Consider the following 18,483-nt stretch of genomic DNA (forward strand, 5'->3'; position numbering starts at 1 on the left):
TCTTTTTAAGAATGTATATTCACGGCTGGGGTTGTAGCTCCGTGGTAGAGTGCTTGCCTGACACATGTGAGGCACTGGGTTTATGGTTTGATCCTCAGCACCACATAAAAATAAATCAATAAAATAAAGGTTTCTGTTCATCTACAACTAAAAAAAATTTAAAAATATATATATTCACTTTTTAAAGATATTTTATCTGCCTATTTATGTATTCACTTTACAAAGTATTTTTTCCCAAAACATAATTTTTTCTCATATTCTAAAAGTGATAACTATTTTATTCAATTTATAATGATTACAAGTGAAGGAAGGGTGAAAATTGGTTTACCCTTAAAAGATTGCATTACTTTTCATTGCAAAAGGGCAAACTTTTCAAGCAGCTTTAAGTCTGCATTATCACTTCTTAGCTTCCCAAGCTTTTAAAGACTTCAGCTAACTATTCTCAAAGGTTTTTTATATCATAAGGAATTATTTAAAAACATATTTCATATGTGTATGTATGTAGTAAATATTAGGTTAAACAGCTCTTAAAAGTTTAAGTGTAAAATCAAATCTATTCGGTGTCCTATTGCATGTGTCTCTACTAACTGATAAGTCAGTAGGAGAATTTGTACAGAGACATGATTTAGTCCAGAGACCTGGAAGCCAGTCTTGGCTTAACCATCTGTGAACTTGAGAAAGTTACTTAACAATTTAGGTTCTCTGTCTTCTCATGCAGAAAGAATGAGGGTTAGACTCTTTAAGTTCTAAGGTCTCTTCCAGTGCCAGCATTTTATAGTTTTATTGTTTTATTAGAGGTAGAGACAGACAAGCTTTTCCTCTTTGCTAGAGTGAAGGGAACAGGTTAGATGTGCTCTGAACCTTTAAAGTGGAAAGGAAAGTGGAGGGGAGCTAGCCTAAGGGTGGGAGTTGAGGTCCCCCATGAACCCAGAACTTCAGAGTTAGGATTACAGATAAGCAGATTCCAAGCCACTCTTCCTTTTCCTGTGTCTTTCTGATGTAATCAACTGGACAATAATGGGCACTGACCGTTTTATAGAAGTGTTCCTGTTCTCTGTATGAAAAGAGAATCCTTTTACCTGACCCTAGGAGAAATGTAGATAAAGGGGAAATAGGTGTAAAAAAAAAATTTAAGTAAGTTTATATAATGTGGTCTTTGGAACAGAAGTGAGGGATGAAGATTTCCTTCCGGTGAGTAAAGGGATTTTATGTGGAGGATTTATTGGCTTTTATTTGTTTACTGAAACTGGCACAGATGCAAAGGGATGTTAATCTGTGAGCAGACAGGTTTTCATTGGGACAGGAAACATCATTTCCTGATAATCTTGGTTGTTAAAAGCTTAAATGATCATTCAAGATAGAGTTTTCTCAACAATCTCTGATGTTTTAAGAAGCTTCTATGTTAGAGGATGTGCTTACCTAACTTTTAAGATCCTTAACAGACTGAAAGTTGTCATTGATAATGATATGCAAATGTAATAGTCTGAATTTCTTATATTGGATTTTAATTAATAAAATTATTCTAATGCTGTGACCCAATTGTAGTTAAAAATTCTATACAAGGAAAGGGATATTTTAAGTTTTAAAGTTGCTGCTTTCCAGTGATTATCGTGTTTTTTCCTATATCATATATTTTTTAAATATTTAATGAATTTTAAATTACAAAAATAGGTAAAAAAAAATTAGAATTATTTTTCTAGTCTTCTGACTTAACTACATTCGTTTAATGGGATCAAACTTATTTTCACCAATTAAGCCAAAAATAATTTCACAATTTTTGTTGATTCAAAGAAAAAAATTTTTTGACAGTTCATTAGATACTCTTGTATTAAATGTTTCTTCCTGTCATTTAACAGATACTATTGTTAAAGTATTATGAAATGTAAAAATGCCTACCTCCTCTATGGTTTTGAGTCTAGTTATGAAAGCTAGTGATACAATAAATGTTAAGCCTGAGTAATAAGATTTTTTAAAACTTTTTTCTAATTGAATGAGTGAAAATTATGCTAAATTTTTACTTTAGAATAAAAAAAATAAAGAGAAATTATTTCACTCATTTTTATTATTGGAATGTGTGATTTAAAATGTGTTTTTGATTTACCTTAACATTTTGCATGTATTTGCCATATCTGCCATTTTATGGCATATGTGCATATATAGCAAATATATAACAGAGAACCTTGCCTCTGTTTTATAAGTCTACTATTTCACAGCATCAGCCTTTCATTTTTTAATTTAAACTACAGGAATATATAGTAAGTCTAATTAATTTTGAGTTACTAGCAGATATAGGAGTTATTTATTTGAAGTAAATGTAGTGTGGGTTTTGACTCTACTGGAAAAGTACTGCATTTAACAGTAATTATATGTATTTTTAAAATAAAAGAATTGTTTTGCATTAGTTTGAACATATATAATTTGAGCTTTCTATATTAAAATGCCCAACGTTTCAGCACTAAAATTAAGTAAGGTGATTTTGACTTATATCTAAGGTTATAAAAGTTTTTTCTGATCTTGTAATTTACTCACATTTTTTTTCTATAGATCTTCTCATCTATAATATGCAAAAATTTAAGTGAAACATTTTAAAATATCTTTCCTGATTGACTTATAATCATGGACCAATAGCATCTTGTCCATGTTAGAAATGCAGAATCTCAGGCCACTCCCCTGACCCATGTAACCATAATCTGTATTTTAACCAAATTGTCTGATGATTTGTATGTTTATTCACATGTGAAAGCATGATCTGAGTGGAATATTATTGGTAGCATGAATCTTGTAAAAACTAATCTGTTGATGGAGTTATGGGTTTTAACATGCCTTATCTTTAAAAGGTGGTCAATTTTGATCTCTGTATAGCCTTAGTGGCTAAGATTTATAGTGTTTTTAAATCCATTACACATATAGTTATCTAACCTGTCTTCTGATAGCAAAATGTAGTCATTGAAAAATGTTTTATAATTTCATGGTTACCATCAATCGTAGCTCTGCCATTTAATCATAGTAAAGATTTGAAGATTTGTTTCTATTTTTCTAAAATTATTCATAATTACACTTGAAATGCTAACAAATTTCCATCCATAGTGTGCTTATTATATCCAAATATTAACATGTTTTTTTTATTTTACATTAATAGAAGGATCATTGTTAAGTCAAATCTTATACTTTTTCTGTTTCATTTTATGTTTCCTTAATTTTATTTATTCCATGTTTTCTTTTTTTTTGTTTTGTTTTAGTTGGGTCTGGTAAGTTGACATTTTATTCGCCATCTTCTAATCACCGTGTCACTGTGACTGGAACTTCTCTTCCCCTTTCCATCCATACCCTTCCATGTCCTTCAACCAATCAGCCTCCATGTTTCACTTGTCATTGGCCACAAAGACAGACTGCACAGAATAAAGTCTGCAGGAAGTATGGGTAACTGGCAAAGAGTAAAGGTAATGGGGTTGCTAACTTTATGTCTTTATTAAATCATGTATGGTCTGCATCCTTTAATTTCTTCTGTCCTTAAATAAGTGATAAGTGCTAGGATTGATTGGTTAAGTACTATTTCAATTTACATCTTACAAGATTAAACAAACAAACAAAATATATGTCTAGAGACTAATTTGTTTTTCCCCCTTCAAAATATTTATTAATTCATGCATGTCTAGGTTTTCATAGCTATAAGTCAGTAATAGTATTAAAGTTCTGTTGGTGAATAGCCTTTGCACTACAAGCTTTCTTGCATTCATTTTCATTTCTGTGTCAGATTCATTTCATTTTATATGAAATAACTACATGGTTTATCCACAGTTTATCAAATTTATTTTAATAAACATTTGTCCCTCTATAAAGAAAGCATCCTCATGTTTCTAAGCACTTACATTAGGAGAAGGCTCTTTTATTCTGTAAGCTTCTAGAACACCATTTTTAGAGAATTTTACATGAATATGGTATGCTAAAGGGTATGTCACCCTAAAAGGTTCTCTCTCACTATTCTATAAGCTAAAAATTGACACAAATATTACTGAAATGACATTCCGTATTAATGCAGATAGGATGGACTGCTCAGTAATTGTGATGCTGTCAATGGCTATTTGGGAAAAAAATTTCTTTCTTTATGATACCATATATACAAAATTATAGTTGGACTAAAAATTAAAAATAATAAGGGCGTTAAAGTATGAGTGCAATTGGAGTTGAATATTTATGTAATGTATTATATTCTATACATATGTAATGGTATATTAAATACCATTATTATATCATTTTATTGATACAATAACAAAAATATTGCCTAAACAGATTAGAAGGAGTATTAACAAAATGGAAAAAGACATTTATAACTGATATGAAGAGTTTTATCTTACCAACAGTTCTTAGAAATCAGAAATAAAATATAAATAAACATATGAACATAATATCCAAAACAAATAGAGCAGAACCCTCTGAACTGGGGCCAGAGAATCAGTAGCAATAAGTATATGAGCCACCTCTGAATTGGGAAGTGCTTGAGGAGATACCTGTGTCCTGTTCTCAGAGGCAGAAGGTAATGTGAAGACACATACTTAAACTCACAAAGGTAACAATATTAATTAAGGGGAAAGTCTATTCTGAGGTTGGCAATGATGTTAATGTTCAGTGTTGATAAAATTTGGGAGAAAAGGCAATTTGTGTGCTATTAGTGAAAATCTCAGTTGATTAAAAGTATTCCTGAGCACAACTGAGCTGTTTTTTAATGTGCTCTAGACCTTTGCATATTTTCAGACTTTGTAATTTTGCCTCTAGGAAATAATCTTGAATATCTTTAGGAGAAGGGTGTGTTAATCTTATACCATCTTTAAAAGTGAAAACGAGAAGAGTCTAAGAGTGGTTAAATAATTTAAGATAATTTGTAAATTGGTTATTGTAGAGTCATTAAAATGATATTATAGGAGAATATTTTAAAGCCAGTTTGCATGGTAGAATTCTAAATGGCTTTTCTGTTTTTCCTCTTTGTCCAACTTTTCAAATTTTCAACACTGAATATATATGACATTGTCAGTATGATTATGCATATTTGATTATAGAAAGTTTCAATATTTTATCCTTCAGAAAACTCCAATATATCCTCATAAAATTCAAGTAGATGCATTTGATTAATGGCCTCAGTCTAGATTGGTAAACACGATAGATTGATAAATAGAAGCAAATTTAGTCCATGAATTTTTTTTTCTTAGAGATATGGCTACATCTGACATCTAATGTGAAAGTAGAGGATTTTTGTATTTTTTGTTTGTTTGTTTTTTGGAGACAGGGTTTTGCTACATTGCCCAGGCTGGCCTTGAACTCCTGGTCTCAAGGTATTTCTCCTTCCTCAGCCTGCTAAGTAGCTGGAACACCCTATGTGTCACTGAGGCTGGCTGAAGAGGATTTTTAAAAGCTTTATTTCTGAGACATGTCTTGTGGCTGATGTCACTGTTGATGTTGGCTTGAGAATATGCCTACAAAATACAGTAAATTCATTTCCAGGCAAATATCCTGTGTAGAAGGATCGCTTCAGAATAAATGTAGTTAGCATGAGGGTTTGTGTGCCTTGTTCCCCACCAAGTCTTTGAGGTTTTGAAGAGAGCTGGCATTTTATAAAAGAAACACAGATTCTGGCACACATTCTTAGACATGCTCCTGAGATTTAGGAAAGAGACCACCCGAAGATTTTGCTTGACTAAGTGGTTTGAACATTTATATTTTCCTACTCAAATTCCCTTCACATTGGAAAGTCATATTCTCCCACTCATCTGATTAATCACTTGGTTTTCTTTCATTGTAAGACACCAAATTCTAGTCTAGGTTTAGTTTACTATCCATTCAGTCCTTTCAATTTCTTGGTCTGATTTCTGTGTCAATTATTTCAACCCTTAAGTAAGGAATAAAATGCTCCTGTATGGATTTGTACTGGAGGAAAATCCCGAAAGGATGATGTACATGCTTATTATTATACCTGGGTAATGATAGTGTTTGTTAAATTCATGAGTAAACCACTCAATTACAATCACAGTTTAAAAAAATTATAAGCTAGAACTTCACCATTACCAAACTGAACTTAAACTGTATCTTCTAACTTTGTATTTTCTTCCCTATAAGTTAGAGGACATTTGAAAGCATTTGACCTGATTTTTCAGGTCTCCTATAATTTTCTAGTCAAATGGTATAATTTCTACTAAACCTCAATTTTCTTTAAAAAAAAAAAAAAGAAAGCATAGAAGAAAGCACACTAATCTAGAAGTTAGGAGATCTAATTACTTTCTTCAGTTTTGCCATAATACAATCTCAGAAAAGTCATTTTACATTTCATTTTTAAGGAATTTTATATTTTAAATATATTTATAAATAATGTACATATTAAATAGACTTTAGTGTTTTTTAATGACTTATGTATTTAAGTACCCAGAGTAAAGGGCATGTCAACTATTTTTTGTAAATGCATAAGTTTATAAGTGTATTATATAATACATACTATACATATATTATACATTTGCTGCAGTTGACTAGGAAATATTAAACAAGAGAAAGAATCTTACTGAATACTGACTTTTAGTAACAAAGAAGTGAGCAGAATGGTGACATTTGCAGTCTAATCTGAATACAATTTTTGATTCATATTTACTTTGGGGAGTTACCTTAAGTGATGACTGACATAAGTAACTGAAAATACTTTTAAAGAAAATACTTTTAAAGAAAACTTTAGAAATAATGAAAAATCCTTAAAAAGTGTATTAGAATAATCCTGTCCTATATAAACTGCTAAATGTCTGGCTTGAAACATTTGTTCACTTGAATTTGAACTGAGACAAGAGAGAAGAATAATTAGGTGTTTCAGCCAGCCAGCCGATAAGAAATGGATAGGAAAGTGTAAACAGTAGGTAAAAGGATTTAAATTCAGTACATATTTTTCCATCCTCGAAACTCATCCCCAAAACAAGATTTTTTTTTCTTTCTTTTTTGGGGCCAGGATTGCTTAGTCAGCACACCTAATGTTTCCAAGTGCCATTGCGCCCAATGTAATTGACACAATTTTCTGACACTCTACTTACCGCTGGATGAAGTGGCCATTTAAGTCTGTATAAATCAAACAGTTTGGACAAAGCTGGCAGTATTTATAATGTCAGGATGAGCAGATGTTTCAAATTTGCCCTCATTTCCATATATATTCTGTTTGAACATGCCCTTGCCTATGTAAATGAAGGAAGCATTTGACTGCACTATTGCTTTAAATTCATTTCTATTCAAGTAACTGGACTGAAGATTTGAAATGATTATAATTTGCCTGGTAGCATTTCAGGAGCTTTTGAGTTAAATTGAAGTAATTTCAGGACCTGCCTGCATCAGAAAGTCCTTGTGTATATGATTAAAGTTCATTCACCTTTAAGCACTCTGAATGAGAAAAGATAATATTTATTCATACATATTTCAGGTACTCTTTGAATGTAAAGGGTCAAAATGTAGCTCAAGAATTATCTTAAATTTAGAAGGTTAATCTTAGGAGGTCAAGTCATTTAAAAAAAAAACCTTTTCATAATACAACTCTATTTCATTCTATAAATATGCACTTAACAGTTTAACTTAAAATTAAGGGTGAATATTGGTCCATTATTAGTAGTGTACATAATGTGTTGTATAAAATAAAGGCAGCACTTGGGTTATCAGGAAGCTGCCTCAAAGTTGGGATCTTAACTGCATGCTTCTGAGTCAATGTAATTTTTTCATCTCCTTTAGAACCTCCACATTTTGTTGTGAAACCTCGTGACCAGGTTGTCGCCTTAGGACGAACTGTCACTTTTCAGTGTGAAGCAACAGGAAACCCTCAACCAGCTATTTTTTGGAGGAGAGAAGGGAGTCAGGTACCACCTTTTACTAGTTTTGTTTTTGTTTGTTTTGTTTGTTTGTTTGTTTTTAATCAGTAGAAATGGGGGCCTGTTCTATGAGAAGAAAAACCAATGTGTGATGTAGTTATCTAGCTCTTCCATTAAGAGAATCCAGAAACTGGTTCCTCCCAGAATGAGAGGAGGCAAGCTATTTTCCGTGCCTTAATTCTCAAAGCAGTATTTTCCTGCTTCCATTTGGTACACAGGGTGGTATGTAGAAGTCACTGTTGTATCATGTAAGTGTTATTTTTATTTCTACTTCAGAAATATTTTTAAAAAAACTACTCTTTTTCCACATAGTTGAATTAGCATTTCTATTATTCAAATATCTAGAATTAAAAAATTAAGTTCCAAATTTTCAATTCTATGAAGATTTTAACAAAATTTTCACAGGTGAAAATAGGTTAAAAATCATAATTGATAACTTATATATATTTATATTAACTGATATTAATTGATATTATTAATCATATTATTTGCAATTATATGTTATGTAATTACATATTACATACCATATTCAAGTTTTTGTAGATGTTCCACATCTGAGATGATGAATTAATATTGATGTCACCTAAATTATAAGTTCATTATATTCTTTTAAACTGTCAAATCTGATCATTATTTGCCATTAATCCTATTTTCTAAACATTTTATAATCCAGAGTTTTCTATCCACACTAGAATATAGAGATCTACACTCTTTTAAATTGACTCTTGGGCTTCCATTTAATAAGAAGAAATATTAAAATAATTTAAATTATCTTTTTATCTCATTTCTTAATGACTTCCCTCTCACAGGAAAGCAAAACATTTCTCTTATTTTTGATGCTTGTAAAAAACTGATTCTTATTCATTTTTAATAGTCATTCCTGACCATTTTTGTTTTTGCTTGAATCAATCTTCGGTGTTTTGTTTCATTGTCTTGCTTCTAATGTACCCTTACAAATAACAAACAGGTAGTTTACTGATGGAACTCAATAATCTTTTATAGACAATATGTTCAAGTTCACTTCTGTTTTTACTTTGGTAGACAAATATTGATTTATGGTATGTAAACTATCATTTTTATACTACTATAATGCTGGATTCTAGGATACTCCAGTTGGCCTCCCAGGATTAAATTTGCTGATAGCAAGTTAAAGACAAAACAGAACAAAATATTTTAATGCAGTAGGAAAAATTGGAAGTAGATTATTGAAGAAAATCTGGATAGTAAAAAGAGTGAACCCACTAGAAGTTTTTCTTAATAGTATAATATATAGACGATTCACTTAAGTTATTTAAACTCCAGATTAAATTTCCAAAAAAGTTTGGTTTCACGTGGTTTGGTTTAATGATACAAGTCATTTTTCGTTAAAATTTTGTCATTACATATGTATCTGTGGATTGCTAATTAATCCTTAATAAAAATGATGGATGCTAAAAAGCACCAAAACTCTTTAAAACAAGCAACTTTATTTGATTAGAAGAAAAGTTGATATTCTTTATTTTATGAACTTCAATTAGTATGGATCATTATTATGCATGAAATGTACACTTGAAGAAGCATGATCTTTTGATTCAGAACAATATAGAAATTTCAAAGAAATCCATTCTAGAAAGTTTTACCTTTTTTAAAATTTATTTTTTTATTTTGTACCAGGGATTGAACCAGGGGCACTCAGTCACTGAGCTACTCCTCAGTTCCCGGGCTTTTTTCTTTTTATCAAGACAGGGTCCCAACTAAGTTGCTCAGAACCTCAATAAATTGCTGAGGCTGTCTTTCAATTTGCAATCCTCCTGCCTCAGCTTCCCAAGCCACTGGGGTAACAGGTGTGTACCATTGCACCTGACAAATTCTTACCTTTTAATATGAAAATATGGATAGCAACTGTTAAGGTTCCTGGACATTTATAATGGGCAGCTAATGAGATACTGGTCATGATGCCAAAATGGTATTATACTCCATTATAATTTATAAGAATGAATCAGAATTCTATTCTGCTTATGTAGTAAAGGTCTTAAGGTTTTTCTGGTAGCAAAATGTAAACCAAGGATTTTGTCATAGTGGGCTTACATATATAAAATCTTCTATACTAATGATGCCTAATATCCTTATGTTGTTTCAAAATTGATAGCTATAAGACCATATGTTAATATTGAGATTGATTTAAAATTTTACATGATCCTATTTAAGCCTGCCTTGTTAAATCCATGCGTGTTTAATGATGTTTATACATGTACACATCTTTATATGTGGGTATATGATGAAAGAATATTGAGTTTATTTTTGTATATATATGTGTGTATTTATACATATTCACATATATTTATAAATGTATATGTAGCTTTGCCAAAATGTTGGAACCTAGCATTTAACCTATTTTTATTCTTTCCTCCCAAATTCTGGCTTTAGAATCTGCTTTTCTCATACCAGCCACCACAATCATCCAGCCGGTTTTCTGTCTCTCAGACTGGTGACCTCACTATTACTAATGTTCAGAGATCTGATGTTGGTTATTATATCTGCCAGACTTTGAATGTTGCTGGAAGTATCATCACGAAAGCATATTTGGAAGTTACTGATGGTAATGTCAAACATTTATTTCAGAACGTTCAATTTGTCCTAGGATCTAGAGAGAATGTCAATAGATGTATTTTTTCCACTTTACATATTTTTACAGATATTTTAATGTAAAACTTAAGAGTATATTTATACAATAATAAGTTCAAACTTTTACTTTAATATAAATGAACTAATGTCTAGTATCAAGTTAGATTCGTAAAAGCATAACAGTTATCCAAGGAGAAGTTTATAGTTGTACACAGGAATATTTCATGTTTTGGAAATGAAAAGATTATTTTGCAATCTCTTATTGTAAATTATTGACTATTGTTTTTTCTCTAAATTAAGGTAACAAAATGAATTGGTCATAAATCCAAAGTCTAACAACTCACAATCAATGATAGTGAACAAGTTTTTTTTTTTAATGATCTGATGTTATTCTGTTTATCAACTTCTCTGAATGTGATAGGTTAACACCAACTATAAAGATATGGTTAATAGAGAATAATCTCCAGATTATAAGAGAGTAGTGATAATTTGAAGCTCAAAGAGAAAAAATACCTATAAAGGTATGCAATGTAGATATGTATACACATCTCTTTCTACATAAGGAAGATACCTATAAATACATTGGATGAACACAAGTGGTTTTGCAGAACCATTGAAAGCATAGATAGTACACACAATATATTAGTCTATGTGCAATCAGGAAATATTTCCAAATTAAAAATAGAACTGAAAGCATAATACAGGTAAGAAGTTTATTGCTTCTAAAACTAAATATATTAGAGCAATTGAAATGATTTTTTACCCTCAATTCTAAACAGTAGGTAAAGGAACATGTTAAAGATGAAACAAATGTCTTTCAAAGATGGTGATGGAACATGAGTCAAGAGAAGAGAATCAGTAATAAAATATATTTGTTCTGTTCATTCAGTTTGCTTGTTTTTAAACTTCAGATAATGATTTAAATATCCTACACAGTAGCATTTCTTTAATTAGAAACTGTGGAGTCATCTTTGACACTCATCCTTCCTTATCACTGAATCCACTCAATAATCTTTCAAATCCATCCGGTTATCTTTATCACTGTTAAACTCCCAGCCCTAATCACCTGAAACTGCAATAACCTACTAGTTCCATCCTTTCTTGTTCACTGCACTCCCAAATTACATTTTCATATTGTTGCTGGAGCTTTTTTTTTTTTCTCTAGACCGCTCTTTTCTTCCCAGTTATATAAAGTTATGTAAATGGAAATATAATATGCATACTGTAGAGTAAGTCAAGTAAGCAAATGCAGTATGATTAATTTATTCACATAATGACCACTCAGATCAAGATATGGAGCATTTCCAGGACTGTAGAAGGCTTCCAATTATTAGTTAATAAGCCTCTATCTGCAGAGATAATGACTTTTAGGACTTTCATCACCATCGATCAGTTTTGCTTATTCCGGAAACTCAACTAAGTGAAATCACATAGTATCTAATCTCCTGTGTTATAGCATCTTTGGTTCAAAATAATGTCAGTGAAATTCATCCATGTATATAACAGCAGTTCATTCACTTTTTAGTGCTGTGTAGTACTTCATAGCATAAATAGGCCATAATTTATTTCTGTGCTCTTTTACTGATAGATTGTTTTCAGTTTAGGGTTTTAATTAGTAAAGCTAAATATTCTTATACAGTCTATTGATGGGCTCATGCACTTACTTATCTGGGTTTGCTTTTTGGTGGACATGTGTACTAATTTTTCTTCTTTTCATTTTATCATCTAGTTAAAATACATTTCTTTCTCAGATATATGCATTGTAATTGTTTCTTCCTATTCTCTCTTTTTTAAAATTATATTTGTAGATGGACAGCATGCCTTTATTTTTATTTATTTTTTTAATGTGGTGCTAAAGATCGAATCCAGTGCCTCACACATGTTAGCCAAATGCTCTGCCACTGAGCTACAACCCTAGTCCTCTTCCAATTCTCTTCATGGTTATTTTAAGTATTAGGAAGTTAATTTTAATAATGATCAATGGATATTAATTATTTTTCTTTTATTTTTAGCACTTTTAATGTCCTATTCTTTCCTCAGGCTACAAATATGTTCTTTCTTTTTCTAAAAACTTTATTATTTATTCCTTTGAGATTCAAGTTTTTGATCCATCCAAATTAATGGTGTGAGTCAGGGATCAAAACTCTTTATTTTCCTCATAAGAAATCTAATTGTTTCTTCATCACTTATTGTCAAGACTATTCTTTCCCTAACTCTGGTGGTATTCTATCATGATTCAGATGAACATAAATTAGTGGTTGATTTGTAATATCTCTTTTCTGGTCCAGTAACCTATTTATGCCATTACATCGGGTCTTACTTATTGTAGCTTTATAGTAAGTCTTAAAGACTGGTAGTATTAGTCTTGAACTTTATTTTTCATTGTTTTAGGCTTACTGTTGAAGATCCTCTGCATTCCTTATAAATTTTAAAATAAACTTATAAAATTCTGTACATATGAACCAATAACCAATAAACAATTTAGATTCAATTTTAGTACTGGATTATTTAGTGAGAATTAGCTTCTTAGCAACCTCAAGCTTTCAATTCAAAGAAATGGTATATATCCCACATATGCCTTTTAATTTGTTTATATGTTATAAAGTTTCTCTTAGTAATATTTTATAGTTTCCTGGATAAAGGTCATGAATATGATTTAGTAGTGTTATACTTAAGATATTTTATGTGTTTTGATGAGATTATATATGTATGTTTTAAGTTTCAACATTTTCTAAGTTTCATCATTGAATTGTTTAAGGAAATTTTCTAGTTGTACAATTGACTTTTGTATATTAACCTTATGTCCAGCAACTTTTCTAAATCCACATATTATTTCTGAAAAATTTTTACATAGATTATTCTGAAATTTTCTTGTACAACATCTGTCAACTTTAGATAGATACTTTTACTTCTTTCTTAATGTGGTACCACTTGTGACTTCTTTGTGTTGTCCTACATTGTTTATAAGCTCCAGTATAGTGAGTAGAATTGGTGATGGTCAATGTAATCATCGTGATCTTAACTTCCAAGGGAAAGCATTTAATAATTCACAACCACACATAATGTTTACTAGAATTTTTGAAATTATTTCATATTTTTAAAAATACGGAGGACATTTTTAGAACACAAATTTTCCATTATTTGATTGACTAGTGCTCACAGAATAAAGTTTATAGTCTTTAAATATGCCTATGTGCCAAACACCATGATACTATCACAAATGGTTTGTATTTTTGAGATTAGACATGCATAGAACATTTACTTAAAATTTTTTTTTGAATTTTTTAATATTTATTTTTTAGTTTTTGGTGGACACAACATCTTTATTTTATGTGGTGCTGAGGATTGAACCCAGTGCCATATGCATGCCAGGCAAGTGCGCTACCGTTTGAGCCATATCACCAGCCCCCAAAAAATTTTTTAAAAACCTAATTAACCCTGTGAATTAGGGATTTATTCCTAGTAGATTGTCATTTCCAACACTAAATGGGGTGTTCCACCTTACTGCTTTTGTTGCCTGATATTTCATTCTAATAATTACCATGAAAGATATTAAACCCTAATTTGAAATTTGTCTATTAAATTCTAGGTTTGATTTATAAATGTACTACATAGGTGTTAAAAGTTTCAACGTTTCATTGGTATTGAAATTTATGATTTTATTTTTTATACCTAAAGATATGGATTGCCTTAATGAACTATTAAATCTTTCAGCTCTGGTTTACATATTAGTTTTTTTGTAAAAAGGACAAGTAGTAATATGTATATAAATGTCTAGTCTTTTACAATTAGCCAAGCACTTTCATACTTCTTATTACATTTATATCTCCATAGCAATCCCCTGAGCTATTAAGAACAGATATTATTATCCTCATTTTACATGTTGAAAAAAATCTGAGGCTTATAGAAGTTAAAGAACTTGTCCAAAGTCTCATGACAGATGATAGAGCTGATCCTTTTCTTGCTTTATTTTTCTTAACTACCCAGTGGAAATCATGCAGAAATAGATGACAGAGAAACTGCACCAGTAAACTGGGTTGGAATGGAATAAGGAGGTATGCCTGATGCTAAATATGATGCAAATAACCAAGGACTGTAGACATAAAGAAAGTTGAGTAAATTCCAGGTGTCGGATTGCTTCTATATATTATGAGACTGCCAAACATAACCACACCTTTACTGGACTTAATTAAAATCAATTATAGAGAAGCACTCTGCTACTAATTTAATTAATGTCTGAAACTACATGTTCATTCATTCCTATAATGAAAGGAATACCTCAATGCAGTCAAATATTTTCATATTTTTATAATACATATCAAAAGGGGCTTCTAATTTGTTATTAGCAACCTCTACTGATAGTGTGGAGAAGATTAATATTTCTAACCAGTGGAACTACTGGTTTACATTTTTCAACCATGTAGTATCTTAAACATTCCTGCCAAGTTTCAAAATTTAGCCTTCTAGAATACACCTTTCCGTATTAGCAAATTTCACACCATTGATGGCGTAGAGATAATTTGAAGAGTAGAGTGGAAATGCACACTTGCTGATTTCATGCCATTGCTTTTCTTTAAAAAAACAATTGAATGCAGAAAATTAGTAATTATTGCATGATAAATGAGGAACAAATTGAAGTGTGACTCTAGCTTGTGAAATCTTTGGTGCATACAGCTTTGAACATGACATATCCAGATTTGTAAATTTTTGCACCCCAAATTTAGTTATTCTGGCAACTGGCTTCCTTTAATCAGGCAATTTCTTAGAATTTTCTTTTGAGTATTTGTGTATTTTTTTTTACTCTAACTGGTATCCAGATATTTAAAGCTTTATAGTTTTAATTTTTTTCATTTGTTTTCATTCCCCAATACTTGTTTTAGATTTTCCTTAAAGTAATGACTTGATCTCAGCAAAGTTTTCAGGTTGTAGAATTTTTATATAACAAGAATAATTTTATCTACACATAATAAAAGTACTTGCTATTTTTCATAGTGCAATTAAATCTATTATGAAGTAACAGAATGGGTATAAGTGCTTTTGTCATTCCTGATAATTCTAATAGGGGAGTATGATATTTGCCAAGTTTGAACATCTTCATGAGCTATCTTTGGATCAGGCTTCCAACAATGAATTTGGGGAATTTTTCAGTTTCTTTGAATTTGTTATACTTGGGTAATTTTCAACCCATATCTATTTTAATAGAAAAAAATCCTAGATAAATAGACACAGGGTGTTTGATCCTATTGATGTGTGAAAGTCCAAAGCACCTTTTTAAATCCAAAATCATATGCTGCTCTAGTACTATCATTTTGTTGTTGTTGAACACCAAACAGTTTTGAAATGTCACATCGGTTTGCCATCATTCATTAAAATTTGTCTCGTGTGTTTCCTTGGGAAAAAAATGTTTTTATTTGGTTTTGTGTTCTGTTTTTTCATGTTTACAGTATTCCATGTGCACCACTACTTATCTACTTCACCATCCACAATCCTCCTTGAGTTCTTGAACTTCTAAATAGGTTCCTTGACAATGCAGCAAGCTCAGTCAGTGGTTGGCCCTTTGAAAGGAGGACATTGTATCTCTTCTTAATATTCGGAATCAGTGCATCATATAAATGCATTCTGAATAATGCATGTCTCCTACTTTAATTATTTGTTTTAATTATCTTCAGTTTGTTTCAAAGCCTACAGCAACTGCTATTGCTTTGATGATTAGAAAATTGCTTCCAGTTGCAGAAATCTATTTCCTGTTGTTTCTTCTGGCAGTGATTGCAGACCGGCCTCCCCCAGTCATTCGACAAGGTCCTGTGAATCAGACCGTAGCTGTGGATGGTACTTTAGTCCTCAGCTGTGTGGCCACAGGCAGTCCAGTGCCCACAATTCTGTGGAGAAAGGATGGAATCCTTGTTTCAACCCAAGATTCCCGAATCAAACAGCTGGAGACAGGAGTGTTGCAGATCCGATATGCAAAGGTAACTTCCAATGACACACTGGACTTCCTGTTTTGTTCCACTTTGTTCTTGTCTCCAGAAACTTGTGTTGAGACCTCTTAGCATGATTGAAATATTGAGTGAAAGTATATTTTTTATTTGATGCTTGATTTTTTGCAGGCATTTTACTATATGCACTTGAGATGATTTGACTCATAATTTAGCCCATGGAAACCAATTTTTTTGTTTTATGGAGGAGGATAAAAAATAACTTAACCTGTTGAGGAAAGTAGATGGGAATTTGTGGGGGAAAAAATACCTTCTAAATAGTGGTATGATGCAGTCATTTCATAATGCATTTTCTAAGTTATATTCCAGTAATATTTTATGTGCAGTGTACTTACAGTTCTTCTATTTTGAGTATTTGGTTCAAAATTTTGCAGTTCCAAAGCACTGTACATGCAAAGAAAGCTATAAAGCAATGCACACACTGACTAAGCGTTTCAAATCAGAATGTTAAATGATTGAAAGCCCACAGGTTTGGGGGAACAATTTAGGAATTTACCTTCCTGGGTGTCACATCCCATACCAGATTTTTCAGGACTGTATTATTTGTTTTGATTTTCTTTTTCTTTTTTAGGTCAAGATCAGACAAGCTCCTTAAAAAAAGCATATGAAAGAGTTAGTTTTGACAGCAGTAAACATAAATTGAAATAGCTTTATTACCTATTGTGGGTGGCTTCTTTGGAATTTTGAATCAGCATCACAGTTAATTTCTGTATGCCTCAGAAGTTAATATGTTGTGCTTTTGTGTTACAACTGTTGTGACTTTGTTATTGCAATTGCCAGAGCAAGATGACAAGGGGTTTTGTTTTATCAAATGTTACTTGAAGATAGAATTATTAGAATAAGCAGAAGTATAGAGGTTTATTGAGTTGCTAATGATTCTGAAATTGAATGTGTGGTCTGTGTTTGTTTTTTGGCATTCCATCTTCAGAAGGGCGAGAGAGTGTTCATTCAGGCAGGAATTTGGCTTCATACTTCATAGACTACCTTAAGTTTTCATTTAAAAAATTAGGGAAAATAAGAATGATTACTTTTTTTAAATTATAAGAAAATATTTCATGCATATTCTTTTTCTACAACATCTGTTTGTCTCAAATATCCATATAAGTGTTACAGTGATAAAATATGCAATAAGCCTTATTTTGTGACTTATTAATCATAGAGATAATTTAGCCATAAAGATTAGCCCTTTGATTTTGAAGAATTATATACCTTAGCAATTATTTATTGTCCCTGGTATTAATAATAATATCAATTATAAATTTTTAGTTAATGTAATTAATACTATATTCTATTATACAATAAGAATAATCATATAATTCTTTTTCCTGTCCTCATGTAATGTTTTAGATTCAATAAAAATATGTTCGATTAAGGGAATGTTCCTACTTAGTGAATTTTAATGCAGTTATCCATATTCATGGACCATATACAAACCTGTAATTGCTTTTCCAGCCCAGTAAGCTCTTGATTGTTGCAAATATTTATCTTCTGTCTGCCTCTGCAGCTGGGTGACACTGGTCGGTACACCTGCATTGCATCGACCCCCAGTGGTGAGGCCACGTGGAGTGCTTACATTGAAGTCCAAGGTAAATTATTGTTTTTGCCTTAAAAAGAGGCTGAAAATAAAGTTAGTTGTTTACTTTATGGTAAGTTGGTGAAGTAAACATCCTGTTCCTGAGTAGATGTGTGGATAAGTCATCTACATTTATATGCTTATCTGTACATGTATAAACAGCTTCCTTTTATCTCTTTCCCACTTGTTAGAATTTGGAGTTCCAGTTCAACCTCCGAGACCTACTGACCCAAATTTAATCCCTAGTGCCCCTTCAAAACCTGAAGTCACAGATGTCAGCAGAAACACAGTCACTTTATCATGGCAACCAAATTTGAATTCAGGAGCAACTCCAACATCTTATATTATAGAAGCCTTCAGGTAGAGTGAAAAGGACGTTTTTTGGTTGTTCTTTTGTTTAAAAAAAAATTATGCATTTAATATGCATGTTCTA

The 18,483-nt window shown here is 31.4% G+C and overlaps 1 protein-coding gene across 7 annotated transcripts in view; it reads left to right on the forward strand.

Moving 5' to 3' along the window:
- The window catches only part of Robo1 (roundabout guidance receptor 1), a 1,016,703-nt gene that overhangs the window by 928,962 nt on the left and 69,258 nt on the right, over positions 1 to 18,483 (forward strand). For all 7 annotated transcript variants that reach the window (XM_078044437.1, XM_078044436.1, XM_078044438.1 and 4 more), the window contains 5 exons: positions 7,741 to 7,865; positions 10,284 to 10,455; positions 16,245 to 16,450; positions 17,982 to 18,063; positions 18,242 to 18,410. In XM_078044437.1, coding sequence (XP_077900563.1) covers positions 7,741 to 7,865; positions 10,284 to 10,455; positions 16,245 to 16,450; positions 17,982 to 18,063; positions 18,242 to 18,410 — 754 coding nt within the window. The remainder of the gene's footprint in view (positions 1 to 7,740; positions 7,866 to 10,283; positions 10,456 to 16,244; positions 16,451 to 17,981; positions 18,064 to 18,241; positions 18,411 to 18,483) is intronic.

Source organism: Ictidomys tridecemlineatus, chromosome 3 (genome assembly GCF_052094955.1).
Source record: "Ictidomys tridecemlineatus isolate mIctTri1 chromosome 3, mIctTri1.hap1, whole genome shotgun sequence".
NCBI classification, from domain to species: domain Eukaryota; kingdom Metazoa; phylum Chordata; class Mammalia; order Rodentia; family Sciuridae; genus Ictidomys; species Ictidomys tridecemlineatus.